The sequence below is a fragment of the Chenopodium album genome, chromosome 10 (assembly GCF_948465745.1).
Source record: "Chenopodium album chromosome 10, dcCheAlbu1.1, whole genome shotgun sequence".
In the NCBI taxonomy this organism is placed as follows: Eukaryota; Viridiplantae; Streptophyta; class Magnoliopsida; order Caryophyllales; family Amaranthaceae; genus Chenopodium; species Chenopodium album.
This window is the reverse complement of record NC_137843.1, coordinates 27,172,215-27,188,304: the sequence shown is the minus strand read 5'-3', so window position 1 is coordinate 27,188,304 and position 16,090 is coordinate 27,172,215. Positions and strand designations below refer to the sequence as shown.

The window sequence follows — 16,090 nt, the reverse complement described above, 5'->3', positions numbered from 1 at the left end:
ATCATTCCAACATTTTAAAATCCAGGACCACATATTTATTTGAATAAATAAATGTATAAAATATGCCCCTAATTTAATTTATAAATTTCATTTTAACATATTTAATTATATAATTTAAATTTCTTGATGATAAAAAAAAAAAAAAATGTCTAATTTACTCAAGAGTTTTACCAACCTCTCAAATTATTCAACTAGCTCTTGCCAAAATTGAAAAAAAAAAAAAAAAAAAAAAAAAAAAAAAAAAAAAAAAATCATTATTCCTCATAAATAGCCCATTCTTTTTTTCTCTCCCTCTACTTCGCTCCCCTTCATCCAACCTACAATGGATTCAGAGGTTTTCTCATGTTTTCTTTGCACTTCAACTTCCAAAACATCAAAATCAGCTGATCAAATTCTAGAAAATAATGAATCAAATAATACATCATCTTTATCTTCAAACACCTTGAGAAGCTTATCAAAAATGGTTCTTCCACCTTTGGGTGTTTCTGGTTATAACCACAATGATGTTGTCTCTAAAGGTTGGATCCTTTCTCCTACTAATTCCAAGTACAGGTAAATTTATTACTCCCTCACCCTTTTTTTCTTTGTCTCATTTGAAATATTCGGTGTTCGTATCATAGCCATTTACAATACAACATCAAAATAATGATAAGTTGATATATCTGAATACTTGACGCCCAAAACCTCCCTAATTTTTCAGTGGTACAATGAATAATTGACTTAACTTTTTGGGCCATGATAGAATCATCAAGCACTGCGTTTTTTATTCTATGTGTCGTGTATATATAGGTCTAAGCCTTGAGAGTAGACGGGCTTGATTGTTATCCCGTATTTTTCATTAACTATAAAATTTTAGGGTGGGGTGTCAACTCATATAGTTAAAATTTGCGTTTATTAATTAATTAATGTACAAGAATTTTATGTAAAACATATCTCATGATCTGATTATGAATATTGATGTAAATGTCTAAAAGTGGAGTAAGAAAATTAAAAGAATTCTATGAAAAACATAAATTTTCTTTTTGAGTCGACATTAGACGTATTTACTATTGTCTGTTTTTTTTTTTTTTTTTTTTTTTTTTTTTTTTTTGACAAGCAGTATTCATTATTGTCATATAGTGGAATGTATTATTTTTAAATTCCCAAACTACATTGGTACTTTTATATTCAAAAAACTGAGTATGATTTTTTTTTTTTTTTTTTTTTTTAACCCGATCCATGTTTTTTTTTTTTTTTTTTTTTGACAAGAAAAAAAAAATATGGATCAGGTAAAAAAAATTAAAAAATAAAAAATAAATTTATATTGTTGACACATAAATAATAAATTTAATATGAGAAAATTATTTTCTTTTCCATCAAATTCGAACTTTCAACCAAACAAAAATTTGGAAATTTAATTTGTCAAAAAAAAAAAAAATGGAAATTTAATGATTATTGCAATCAATGTATTATTTTTTCTTTATTTAAATCCGGGTGCTTTAATAGAGAAATATTCATAATTCATGATTGTGGATCTTAATGGAGAAAAATTCGAGGTTTGACTTCATATTTATGTACTCCATATTATATAATACTCGGATTAACTTTAACTATGGAGTAAAATTTTTCAATAATAATATTCGAAAATATTCTATACACAATGTAATTATTACCACGTAGAGGGCTCGTTTGCATGCGAGAGGCACAGGGTTCGATCCCACGTCTCCACATAATTTATTTGCACCAAAAAAATTAAAAAAGTATAACGACCACAGAAAACACAATGGTCCCTAAAGTATGAATAATAATCTGAAGCAAAGGGACGTCCCTAGCTAGATACTTAGTTTCCCCACATCCGCTGGTATAGAAGACGATACTTATCTTAAGTAGGGGTGTTCAAATCCGGGTACCCGGGTTTTCGGGTACCCGAAAATACGGGTACCCGGATTTTCGGGTAGTTGTTAAGTTGTCCCATGTCCCGACCCGAATATCTCGGGTACCCGGGTTTCGGGTACCCGAATAATTCGGGTCGGGACATAGGGTACCCGAATCTGTTTTTATTTTTTTTTTTAAATAATTTTTTACTTAATTTTATGTTTTATACCTGCTGTAAATCTGTAATTTACTTAATTTTATGTTTTATACCTGCTGACCTGCTGTAAATCTGTAAATCTGTAAATTTATACATGCTGTAATTTAATAAAAATATACCTACTAAAAATTAAAGTACATATTAAACTATTAAAGTACCTATTTTAACATATTAAAGACTTAAAGTACATGTTCTAACATATTAAAGTACTAGTAAAAGCTAAAAATTAGGGGAAGTCATTAGTTACATAATTAAAAACATACAAATTACAAAGTACAATAATATAACAAAGTCACAATGCAAATTAAATAAGATGGGAGGTCGTGCTTCATTCACTTGTGAGATCCGAAATTTCAATCGTCTCAGCAAGTATCACCAGCAACTCAGCAAGGCAGCAAGTCAGCATTCTCAGCAATTCAGCAAGACAGCAACTAATCAACTATATAATTAAAGGGTAAACTGATGAAATACAACGAAACAACGAAAATTCAGACATACAAAATTACAAATTCAAGACATATTTCAACATAATTCATTTCTTCAATTATAAATGCAGAATATACCACAAAATACCACGAAAATTACAACGAAAATTACAACGAAAATAATACGAAAATTACAACGAAATTACAACGAAAATACCCCTAAAAAAATTCAGATACACAACCAATAATCCAATATACCCACGAATTCCATAAACATACAAGTATACAACCAATATACCACAAATTCCATGAACATTGAACAATATACCACAACTTACAACGAAATTAAAATACCCTAAAAAATCGCGTGAGAATAGAAAGTACCTGAGATTAGAACTCGTCAAAATTGAGGATTTAACTCGTCAAAGGCTTGAATGAAGGCAAATCCGTGAAGGCTTGAAGTCTTGAATTCGTGTAGTAGTGTGAAACTGTGAATGGCAGGAAGAGAGGAAGAGAGAGAGATCCCAGAGAGGAAGAGAGAGAGAGAGAGGAAGAGAGAGAGGACGGCGGTGAGTGAATGAGAGGAAGAGAGAGAGTGAGCCCTAATTTGGGTGAGTGAGTGAGTGAGTAATTTGGGTCAGTGGGTGGGCACTGGGCAAGTGGGCAGTGGGCTTATTTACATAATGGGCAATATTTTGAGTTATGTGGGTGTTTTTTTTTTCATATTAATTTATTTTCGGGTAATCGGGTACCCGAAAATAAAAAAATACGGCCCATGACATGACCCGAAAACAGGTAGGTTTCCCGGGTCGGGTACCCGACCCGAAAATATAATTTTTTTCCCCAAATTTCCCATCGGGTTTTTATTCGGGTCATCGGGAAATCGGGTCGGGACAATCGGGTCGGGTTTTTTTGAACACCCCTAATCTTAAGTACCAACCCACTTTTGTTTGTCCATTACTTAACTTTTATTGTTCTTCTTTGCATCTTTATGTACACGTATCTTTAGATTTGTCACGTTACAAATCTTTTTATTCCATCTTTTGGCATTATAAAAGATAATAAAATGGCATAAATTAATTTTTTGAAGTTCATTTTTTGGATACAATTTTGAAGCATTTTTTGTCTGATTTTTTACTAAAATATTTTATGTAACTAAACATATTAATCATTAACGTAGAAACGAAATTTTTTGAGTCATTTAAGATGTGTGACTTCCCTAATCATATCACATGGTTTCCTTGCTGTAGACCTATTTTTGGTGATCTAATTTTTACTATAACTCACTAAATAATAATGTAGCTTCCAAATCCTAGAATCTTAAACTAGATAAATATTTCATGCAATTATTTGAAAGCTATAGTGCAAATTTAAATAGTTTCGCATGCACCTTTTTTTTTTTTTTACCCAAACTCCCAAATGTGGTCACCCTTTTTCTTTTTCCATGCACTATTTTTACCCAATTAAACTCCCAAAGGTGGTCACCCTTTTCCCATCTCCATTTTAATTTAATTTTCAGTTTTATCTCTTACTCATCTAGTACAAAATTTAAACCATATATATGAAGTATACAATATAATCACCCTATTGATTCAAAATTACAACAATACCATATTCCACCACCCATACTAGGTAGCTAGACTAACTACTCCTACTTAATACTCACCTCAACTCACATATTATGCGCCCACAATAACCTTTTCATTGCATCCATATAATCAATGTTGCAAGTATCACTTTATTCTATAAAACGAAGTTTTTTTTTTTTTTTTTTTTTTTTTTTTAAATTAGTAAAATTATATACTTTCGTTGTTTTTATATATTTACAACAGCCTTTGTTACACTGATTAAAAAAGGTATATGGTTTGATTAACCTATACAATTTAACCCATAACAAGCAGAAAATTCTATGATAGTCATTCTTAAAATGACTACTATTATACTAATTTTTTATTGGCTGGTTTTTAGTTTATTATTTCAAAATTAATTGTAAATGTTTTTTCTTATTTTTAAAATTAATTTTTTTTTATATATATTTTCATAATTAATTTATAAATTATTTTTTAATTTCAGTAACAATAAAAGCTGAATTTTGTTAATTATTTAGGAAAATTATAAACGAATTCAAAAATTATTTCAAAATTAATAAATGAATTTTAAAAATTAGATGCATGATTTATAATTAATTTTGACCTTAAAAGTAAATCAAAATCAGCCAATAAAATGTTAGTATAATAGTAGTCATTTTAAAGATGAATACCACAGAATCTGCAACTTGTTTTAATTAAATTTTCTGTTTATCTAGTATAATATTTTCCGTAAATTGATGAATGCAGATGTTGGGAGACATTGATGGTTGGATTAGTAGCATACTCAGCATGGGTATACCCGTTTGAGGTAGCATTCATGAAGGCGTATCCAAAGAGAGAACTTTTTGTTACTGACAACATCGTCAATGTGTTTTTCGCCATCGACATTATTTTGACATTCTTTGTTGCTTATTTTGATTCTAGAACTCAGCTTCTTGTTTATAACTCCAAAAAGATTGCTAAAAGGTTTGTCTACTTTCTTATCTTTCTATTTTTTTTCCTTCGTTTTTTTTAGTTTACAGATTTTAATTTGTTACACACATAGTTCTGTCTTAATTCACCTTTGTTATCCTACAATTTATTTATATTTCTACTTTTGCTCTACTTAATCTCTACCTTATTTTTTTTTACACTCAGCCAATTTTTTATTTGCACAAATGTATGTAGATTACAAGTGTACACTTCCTTTGTTTCATAATATTCTTAATATATATATTGTATATATAAGAATTAAGGTAAAATGGACAAATTAAGAATGTTAAAAAAAAAAAAAAAAAAAAAAAGTGAATAAAATAAGAAAAAATACGTGTAAGGTAAATGTAAGAAAAAAATAATGAATAAAGTAAAAGATAAAACATAATTGGAAATGTGTGAATGTCGTTGGGTATGACCGTACGTATGAGCCTAAAGGGGTAAGTTAAAAAGATATTGTCAAATAAAATAAAGTAAATACTACTCTCCACTTATAATTAACATATCAGTTCTACAAATTTTCTAATTTTTAATTAGATTAAGTTAAGTTGCTAAATGTTCTTAACACTTTCATTCCATTTTGGTTTGTTTTAAAGTTTTTTTTTTGTTTTTTACAACTTGTGTTGTGTGTGACTGACCAAATCACGTGGCTGGTTGTAAAAGAACAAATTAACCCCTATAATACTGACCGAGTAAACTTTATAATATTGAATGAGTAATCCTTATAATATTAACTAAGTAATATCTTTTTATAACTGATCAGATCACACGGTGTAGCCAGCCACATCATATAAAAATTTGTGAAAATTAAAACACCTTGTCTTTGTTTTATCATTGGCAAATCTAATTTACTACTCTAAACTTTTATCTCACAATATATACAACCTTTCATTCACATTATCAGTCCGTTTTTTGCGTGGTTGACCACACCGTGTAACCACTTATAACAAAAAAAAAAAAAAAAAAAAACAAAATAACCCCTATAACACTGACTAAGTAGTCCATGTAATATTGATCGAGTAACCCCAATTATACTAAAGAAGTAATCCCTTTAACACTTACTAAGTAACCCCTATAATGACTGGCCACACGGTGTGGCCAGCCATATATAAGACTTTGTGTCACACTATATTCTCTCACTTTATCCTTTTAGTTACGTTTTTCCATTCTTTATCTTAATTTAACCACTTTTACATCAACTCACCACTTAAACACTAAATATACGGAGTAAGATACAAATATAAATAGAATTGGAGGTAAGGTACTACTTGATTTAATAAATTAAAGAAAAATTATCACTAATATTATTGACTTAACTCTACGTATGTATTAAAATTTCCATGTTTTGTTACCTGTCAACCACCTAAATAAAAACAAATTTGTTAAAATTATGCCACGCAAAAATGTGATTCATCTCCTTCCAAACAGTTTTAAGTTTGTATGCTACTATATTTGTACGTTACTTGTATAAGACCAAATACATACCTACCTTTGTAAGGATCTCTTCTATTCGATTTTTCTTCGTCGAATTGAAGTTATTTTTATATAATTTACTTTATCTAACATTATTTTGCCTATAAAAAAAAAAGATTATCTAGAATTATGGCCTATATAATGAAAATACATTTTCAATGATTGGCGTAAGATTGTCTTTTGCATGGGATGAAAATGATTGATTTTGCACGTATATGGTGGGGTAGATAAACATGAAGGTCGGCAGAACTTATTATTACGTGTCTTCTCAAACTACCTTATATACACTCCCAAAACTTGATTAATATATTAATTAAATTGAAATAAAGAGTAATAAATGCGATGGTTATTGAATAAAAGGGGACTCGTTGATTAAAGATGAAGGTGATTTTCATTACTAACTGAACTAAATTGTATATGAGAGAAGGATATTAGAAAATAAAGTAAAATGAAATTAATATGAAGAGAACAGATTCGTACCACATCCATTTTCAAATAATGTAGTCATTTATTATAGTGTCAATTAAAGTGATTAAATTTAATCATGAATCATGCTAACATGTAAGAAAATGTAGGATATTGTGAAATTCATCATCTTGATTTATATTTTTCAAATAGTATCTTTTTTATTATTTTTGAGAGTTTGAATTTGGAGATATCGACGCTTACAAAAAGTGTAATGAAAAAAAAAAAAAAAAAAAGCAAAAGAAAACAGAGAATATGTGTTTATGAAATGGTAATTTCCGTAAATATGAAAACTAATCTAGCTTTTGGCGTGTGCAATAATGCACGACTTGTCGACTTGTATTGTTGTATAAAGCAAATCAAGACAAAATATGTTACTCTCTCCGTTTCAGTTTGTTAGTCTCATATACTATTTTGGACGTTTTAAAAAGATCTATCCATATTGAATGTATTCCATTTTTAACTTAGTTTTATTTTCTATTTTATACATATTAAATTCTGATTGGTTAAATTAATTGATTGTGAATTGATTACATGACTCTAAGTAAAGAAATTATTCCCTTGAATTATACAATTATGGTTGACGGTTTCCTAAAAAAAAAAAAAAACCTTAAATAAGGCAAAACTATTTATGAATTGTTTTTAACTTTAATGTTAGATTCCAAATATTCTTATTTTATGTGATTGATTCCATATGGGACTATCATATTGAAACAGAGGGAGTATTTTTCAATAATTATTTACTTTTTTTGTAAGAAAGATTAAGAGTTTTAACCTAGCAACCTTTACTAATTATATTGTTAAAAAAAAAACCTCTTATAGCTTTATAATATCACAATATCTTTTATTTCAACATAAAAACCTTTATTTTAATATATATATATATATATATATATATATATATATATATATATATATATATATATATATATATATATATATAATAGTGTCTCTATTATTAATGGTCCAGTTCCATATAAGAGTTTGTATAGATTATAGAAGGTGAACACTTAGATATATTTATAATACAACTTAGAAAAACTTTTGTATATGTATCTGATGTACAGTAATTTATTGTATATCAGGGGTTACTTTTGTTGAATTTATGATCACTTTTGTTGAATTTAGGATAATTTTTATTCTTAAAGCTTAAATAACTTTTATTATATCAAGGTAACTTTAATTCATTATAGGCTAACTTTTGAGCATTTTAAGGTAAATTTGAATTCGATATTTTTTTAAAATTTGTCTACAATTTATATATTTTTTATGAGAAAAGTATTACAAGAAAAGGCCTAAAGAAAAAGGTTAATTGAATGTATGTAGGTATGTATCGACATGGTTGATAATGGACGTGGCATCAACAATACCATATGAAGCATTAGCTTTGATGTTTACTGGCAAATACAAATTCAGCCTTTCTTATTCTCTTTTAGGATTGTTTCGTTTTTGGCGACTCCGACGAGTTAAGCAATTCTTCACCAGGTATCTTACTCAGTACTCACTCTATGTACCTTTACTTATATGGCCGACCTTGGTGTAATGCACCCGATCAAATACAACAACTTTTATTTAAACCAAACTTATGCTAGATCAATTTTTTAAAAGGTGATTTTTGACAAATTGACAATGACATAGATAACTACTAGATAACTTTTATTTAAACCAAACTTATGCTAGATCAATTTTTTAAAAGGTGATTTTTGACAAATTGACAATGACATAGATAACTACTAGATAAGTTGAGAGTTGATGATGGTAAATGTAAAAGGCTTAGTGTCTTATTCTGTGGTTGACATTATATATTTTAAAGGCTTGCATTAAAGAGAAAGAATCAAAGAAAGATTATGAAGGAGCTGAAAGAAATGATGAGCAACTAACTTGATTAATGTGCACATAAGTTGGATTTGAATCATATCCCTCTGTTTTATACCACTACTAGAATTAAGCCAAATATTCTATGGATATTCTCTATCAGTAAAAGTAGGAAAAACTATCGTATCACAAAATGATTTTAAGTAGGAAGAACAATATAAAATAGAGGGAGTAATGTTCTTAAAGATATACTCCGTAGATGCTAAAATAACCTCATGTTTTTATAAATAATAATACTAAGTACTTCTCCGTATGCATGTTTTTTGTTTTTTTCATCCAAAGAATGTATACTTCTTATAATACCTTCTAATTATTGACCAAGTATTATTATTTTTTTTTTCTCTAATTACAAAATAACTAATTTGCAAGTAATTTTTTTTTTTCAATTATTTTAACTGGCTTTAAATTATAATTGTAGGCTTGAGAAAGATATCAGATTCAGCTACTTTTGGGTCCGATGTGCTAGGCTTCTATTTGTAAGTAAAAGCATCCTAGCTACATCGTGTCAATGCTTGTTCATGTTTGTTTTGAAAGAAAATATTTTTAATTTTTAGAAAAAAAAAAAAAAAACATCCAAATTTTTTTTTTTTTTTCTAATATAGACACGTTCATGTAGGTGACGTTGTTTTTAGTACACTGCGCCGGATGTCTATACTACTTACTAGCAGATCGATACCCTCACGAGGGGAAGACATGGATAGGAGCAATGAATCCAAACTTCAGGGAAACAAGCCTTTGGGTTCGTTACATTTCCGCCATTTACTGGTCCATCACCACTATGACCACGGTTGGTTACGGCGACTTGCATGCCAATAACACCATTGAAATGATTTTTATCATCTTTTATATGCTCTTTAACTTAAGCCTCACTGCCTATCTCATTGGTAATATGACCAACTTAGTTGTTGAAGGAACACGTCGTACCATGGAATTCGTAAGTCCGTCACTTTATTTAACCGTACTATATATGGATCATATCGAGTAATACGAGTACATAATATAGTTTGTGAATGACTTGGTGTTAGTGTTTTGTAACTGCAGAGAAGTAGCATAGAAGCAGCATCAAGTTTTGTAGGTAGAAACCGGCTACCAACAAGGCTAAAGGAGCAAATATTAGGGTATATGTGCTTGAGATTCAAGGCTGAAAATTTGAATCAATTCCAACTTATTGAACAACTCCCAAACTCCATCTATAAGAGCATTTGCCAGCATTTGTTCCTCCCAACTGTTGAAAATGTCTACTTGTTTCGCGGTGTCTCAAGGAAAACTCTCCTACAACTGGTATGTATAGAGGCCTTGTTGAATTCTTGCATTTTTGTTTATCATTTTCATCTTTTAAAGGGTAGAGTATTCAGTAAAGACATTTATTTGGTAATTACAATGTTTCTTGAGTTACTTTATTGAACCATTAGCACCAATTTAAGCAAAGTTCATCCTTAATCTTGGTTTTTTTTTTTTTTTTTAAAAAAAAAAAACAAAAAAAAAAGGATGTGTGCAAATATGTATTTGGCATGAATTTTTGCATTTGAATTTGGGTTAGTATACTATACACAAGGTCTATATCATGTGCTATGCTCTTCTTACAACTTTGCGAACAGCTCTTATTAATTCATATTAGCCGAACTCAAATCATTTTGAGACTAGGACTGCTGTTGTTCTATATGTATACTTGTTTCGCAGTGTCTTAAGGAAAACTCTGCTTTTTATCTTTTGTTCTTCTTTATCATTTTTAAGGGTGTAGATAGTATCAATGATAAACCTTTACTTGTACTCCCTTTGTTTTTTAAATGCATCACTTTCTTAATTTTGCCGGGTTTATTTATGAAAGTATTGTGTCAGTCCGAACTGACGAAAAATGGATTTTTGATATCCTCAATTGGCGGGATGATATCCTCTATTGGATGAATGATATCCTCTATTGGCTGGATGATATCTTCTACTTAGGGCTGAGCAAAACTACCCGAAAAACCGTTTCATATCCGTTCCGAAAATTTGGGTACCCGATCCGATAACCATAATGGTTCGGGTACCCATTTCGATAATTTGTTATCGGGTATGGTTATTGGGCATCATTTTAAAATTAACGGTTACCCAATCCGATCCGATAATCATTTTCTTGCTTTTTTTCCCTACTTAAATCTTTTTTTTTTTTAAATCTAAACTCTTACTTTACTCCACAATCACTTTATAATATCAATAATTAGTAATATTATTAATAATTTAGTCAAGATCATATGGTATTGTTGTTAATTAGTGGTAAATGATATCATAATAACTACATAATTAAGTTTAATTATCATTATTGGATATCTTATTGGGTACCCGATAATCGATCCGAAAATCCGGGTATCTGAAGTTTGGGTATCGGAACTTATCGGTTCGGGTTATGGATATCACTTTTAGTGATTTTGGTTATCGAGTACCCGAACCGTTAGTACTAATGGTACGGGTACCCGTCCCATGCTCACCCCTATATTTATTGGCTATATAATATCCTTTATTGGTTGGATGATATCCTCTACTGACTGAATGATATCCTATGTTAGCTACAAGATATCATCTAGGCAATAAAGGAGATTATAAACACAATTATAAATGATATCATATAGCCAATATAGAGGATATTATCCAACCAGTGAAGAATATCAACCAGCCAGTAGAGAATATATCCAACCAATAAAAGATGTCATAAAAATAATAAAGGATATCATAAAAATAATATATGATATCATTCATCTTAAGAGGATATAAACTAGGCAATAGTGCAATACATGATATGATAAACCCAATAGATGATATAATCTAACCCAGATGATATAAGCTAACCCATATATGATATCAACTAGGCAACGCCACCACCACAAATCGCAACGCCACCACAACCGCAACATTAGCCCCAGGTCCCTATCTCCTTCACTGCTCCTCTGCTCCAATTCAAACACTAGCCAGGCAGCAGCTACCCTAAACTCCAGATCTGCAACAATTAGCCACCAAATCACAACCAAATCAAACAAATTGCACCCAAATCGTCACCACCAATTCGCCCTATTTCGCCCGGCCCCCACAAAATCGCACCACCAGCCCAAATCGCCGCCACCAAATCGACACACCAAATTGCAACAATTAGCCACCACATCGAACCCAAATCGACCCAAATCGTCACCACCAATTCGCCCCCACAAAATCGCACCACCAATCGAAAATAAAAGTATGAACTCTACCAATAGCAACCTTTGATTCAATTACAAAATCACAATGAATATGGAGTTTATAAGGTAGAAGAAAGAAGAAAGAAGAAAGAGGAGGCAGAAAAGTTCTGCAATTTTTTTGATTTTTAAGGAGGAGAAAATGAAAATAGCGTAAGATGGAGATGCATGCCGCACGAAACTATGGGTGGACTAACAGAACAATTGGTCAGGCTTGACTGATACAGTAGTTTGTGATGAATTTAAGTGAGTATACATAAGATTTATATTAATAAAGTATACTTTTAAATAATAATCTAATAATTTGACCATATGAATGCTTCAAATTAAAAAAATAAGGTAGCAAGAACCAAGGCAGAGTACTTGCCTCCAAGAGAAGACATAATATAGAACAGAGACCTTGAGTTTTTTATTTATTTTTTTTTTTTATTTCGTTCTTCATCATCATTTTTAAGAGGGTAGATAGAATTGATGATAAACAATTATTTGGTTCTCCCTTCGTTTTTTAAATACAGCACTTTCATAAATCGACGGTTTTTTTTATTTTAAAAAAAAAAAAAAAAATTTGAATTTGGATCAGTATATACAATATTTTGCTATGCTCATTTTCCTTTACGAGCAGCTTCTTACGACAAGATTCATGTTATCATCCATCCAAATTATAAAATCATTATGAGACTAAGGCTTTGATGTTGTTATTGTTGTTGTTGCTGCTGTTGTATATAGATACAAGATCTAATGATCTATGTAACTATGTTAAGTATACTTTAAAGGACTTAATTCAAAGTCCAATTAAATAATCTAACAATTTGACCATATGTATGCTTCAAAAAACTAGGTAGCAAGAACAAAGGCAGAGTACTTGCCTCCAAGAGAAGACATAATAATGCAAAACGAAGCAGCAGATGACATATACATTATAGTATCTGGAGAAGTGGAGATGATAGATTATGAAAGTGATCAGAAAGAGATTGTCGTCGGTAGTTTACAAGCCGGAGATATGTTTGGAGAGGTTGCTGCTATTTGTTCTACTCCACAAGCCTTCACTTTTCGTACGAAAACACTTGCACAACTTCTTAGATTAAAAACTTCTAATCTTATTGAAGCAATGAAGATTAGGCAAGAAGATAATATTGTTATGGTTAACAACTTTCTTCAGGTTAGTATCTTCATACATCCTTTATTGTTAGACCCTGTTCACTTCACCCTTAAAAAATAATATTCGATAAAATAATTTCAATTCAATAAAAATAAGTTCATTTCATTAAAATCAGTAATTTCAAAGAAGAAATATAATAGATAAATCAGTAAAAATAATTTCAGTTCAGTAAAAGTAAGGGATGCAAATTCAGCAAAAATAATTTCAGCTCAATAAAAGTAATTTCGGTTCATCAAATATAAGGTGAAGTGAACAGGGCTTTTGGTTTTAAGGTTTGTACTTTTAGGTATGGTGAGTTTATTAACATGAACGCGTGTGCATGATTCCATGTTATTGACAGCATAATAGGAAGCTTAACATTTTGAGAGTGGGAGAATGGCTGATTGAGAATGCCGAAAGAGATGGTGAATTAGTCAAAGCATTGATTTTATTGAATGTTTCTGCTGCTGGAAATAGCATTTTTCTTGACAAGCTTCTCAATGCAAACTTTGATCCGAACGTTTGCGACTCTCGTGGAAGAACCCCATTGGTATTGTTTAAGTCCTTCATTTTTAAGCTTCAAACATTTGGTTTCATTCATTTCATCTTTTTGAAGTTCAAAGTAAAGAGATTGTTTCCTCTATTTTTTTTAAGTAGGTATAACACAACACTTTGACATGATATTTGATGAAATGATTAAAGAAAGTAAACGAACAAATTAATTTGAATAAGTTTAACTATAAACTTACTCTTTCCTCTTATGTTGATTAGTGGTAAATTTATTTTGATTAATTAACTTGTCATCACTATGATTTACTTAGCATGAAGCAGCTTCAAGGGGACATGAAGAATGTGTTGTTGTGCTTCTAAATTATGGATGCAATGTACTTTTACAAGGTATATACAAGTACTTTGGACCGTTTAGTTACATGGACAGATATTACGCATTAAAAGTCCCTCATAAGGAGGGTCTCCTAGAGTTTTTTTTTTTTTTTTTTTTTTTTTTTTTCATACAGATATACGTGTATATTAGATACGGTGTCAGCTGTTAGTTTAAAATCTTGGATATGACTGTGCTTTATTAATTTCGTATCACACGATTAATTACTAGGAACCAAGTTGGTACTCTTATCATCTAACATATCATAATTTTTACAGATGTCAATGGCAACACAGCTTTATGGGATGCTATAACTTCCAAACACTACAAGATATTCCAACTGCTATACAATTACGCTACTATTTCTGATCCACATGTAGCAGGCGATCTTCTCACCACAGCAACTGAACGCAACGAAATCGAAGTGATCAAGGATATGTTACGATGTGGATTAAACCCGGACTCGAAGAATCTTCATGGCTTAAGAGCTCTTCAGGTTTCCTTAGCAACTAATCATCTTGAAGTAGCCAAGGTACTAATAGCCCATGGTGCAAAAGCTAGTGACCTTAATGGTCATACATTTTCGTCGATTTTCGCCGATGGTGATCAATATGTGCTACATAACAAGATGCAAAAAATAAATCCTGAATATAAAGAAGTAAACTTAGTGAATAGGCATAATGACAAGTTTTGCGCAAGGATAAATTTATACAAGGGGCATCCAATTATAAGCAGCACATTTGATAGAAATGCAACTGGAAGGCTTATTAAATTGCCAAGTTCTTTTGAGGAACTCAAAAGAATTGCAGGTATGGTTTCTAGCTTAATATTCTATTCCCTTTTGTTAGAAAAATATTATTAATTGGTTATTTTCACCATTAACTTATTAATATATTTAAATTCTAGTTAGTACTGTAATAAAGCTAAAATTATACAAAATAATGTAAATATCAACTACCTTAGTTGGTTAAAAGTCTTGTAGGTGGTATTCAAGACATGAAATTAAATCATGTCTATATCAGTGTTTTTATGATACATTTGTTTCACATAGAGTAATTATATAGTAGAAAAATCAATAATAGTTGCAAAATTTAATGTTAGCGCCAATATAAGGTCCTTCCTTTAATCTGATATATGAAAAAGATGATTTAAATATGAAAAAGATGTACGTAATTTATTCAATTCTTCATTGGATCAAATAAAACTTATTGGTCTTTGATCATTGCGTATGACTTCCTTCTTATGATACAAGTTTTTTTTTTACATGATTGATTGTAATTAGTGATTTGATTTTGCAATACGAATGACAGGGAAAAAGTTCGAAGTTATTGCAGACAACATAACAATTGTAAATGAAGAAGGGGCAGAGATTGATTCCATTCAAGTGATTAGAGACAATGATAAATTATATGTAATTGAAGATGTAATTTCATGACACAATTGTGTGTTACAAGAATTAAAGATACATCAATGATGAAAAGTGAAATACTTAGTATTAAAATTTTCACTTCAGCCAGAAAATTGTAAATATAGAAATTATATTCAGTTAAAACAACCAGGTAACATACAGAGTAATTTCATTGTGACCAATGAATCATAAATCATTCTAAATCAACGTTGTTACATAAATCATTTTAATAAATATGTTTAATCTTGAAGCAACATGAGTAATGTGCCTACAAAAAGTTTAAATTTGCTACAAAGCTTCAGTTGGTCTAGGTAACATGCTATGCATCACTTGGAGCATGGTGTATACCGCAGCCCCTCTCCTCCCCCCCCCCCCCCCCCCAACACCCACCCCCTCTTCACCTTCCTAAAGATGATCCATTCCCACATCGGCACAATGTCAGTGATCTAGCCTCATGTTCTTGCCCTTCACCCCACGGTCGTGTGGAGATAGTATACTTTCCCAAGTCTTAAGACTTGGATGTGCCATTATCTTTGGTGGTCCCCATTAAAAAATGATGTCATCAAATTCTTGTTAAGACTCCCTGAG

At 30.5% G+C, this 16,090-nt stretch overlaps 1 protein-coding gene and 1 long non-coding RNA gene across 2 annotated transcripts; one reads left to right on the top strand and one right to left on the bottom strand.

The window, feature by feature from the left end:
* Window positions 1–238: 238 nt before the first annotated feature.
* LOC145562381 (potassium channel AKT2/3-like) lies at window positions 239–15,708 on the top strand. The gene is made up of 11 exons (XM_081622642.1): window positions 239–552; window positions 4,833–5,051; window positions 8,322–8,480; window positions 9,289–9,346; window positions 9,487–9,804; window positions 9,912–10,151; window positions 12,915–13,235; window positions 13,576–13,764; window positions 14,036–14,111; window positions 14,373–14,903; window positions 15,405–15,708. The coding sequence occupies exons 1-11, from the start codon at window positions 323–325 to the stop codon at window positions 15,527–15,529; spliced, it is 2,466 nt and encodes an 821-aa protein (XP_081478768.1). The 5' UTR covers window positions 239–322; the 3' UTR covers window positions 15,530–15,708.
* LOC145563848 (uncharacterized) lies at window positions 2,140–3,356 on the bottom strand. Its single transcript, XR_014094633.1, has 2 exons — window positions 2,881–3,356; window positions 2,140–2,510 (listed from the first exon to the last, which is right to left on the bottom strand). It is a non-coding gene; the product is annotated as an uncharacterized LOC145563848 (long non-coding RNA).
* Window positions 15,709–16,090: the final 382 nt, after the last annotated feature.

Excerpts from the sequence above, each read along its gene's own strand:
- LOC145562381 (XM_081622642.1), top strand. The coding sequence starts at position 323 with ATGGATTCAGAGGTTTTCTCATGTTTTCTTTGCACTTCAACTTCCAAA. Across the intron at positions 13,236-13,575 it reads TGGTTAACAACTTTCTTCAG|CATAATAGGAAGCTTAACAT; the intron begins GTTAGTATCTTC and ends TGTTATTGACAG. Across the intron at positions 14,904-15,404 it reads GGAACTCAAAAGAATTGCAG|GGAAAAAGTTCGAAGTTATT; the intron begins GTATGGTTTCTA and ends TACGAATGACAG.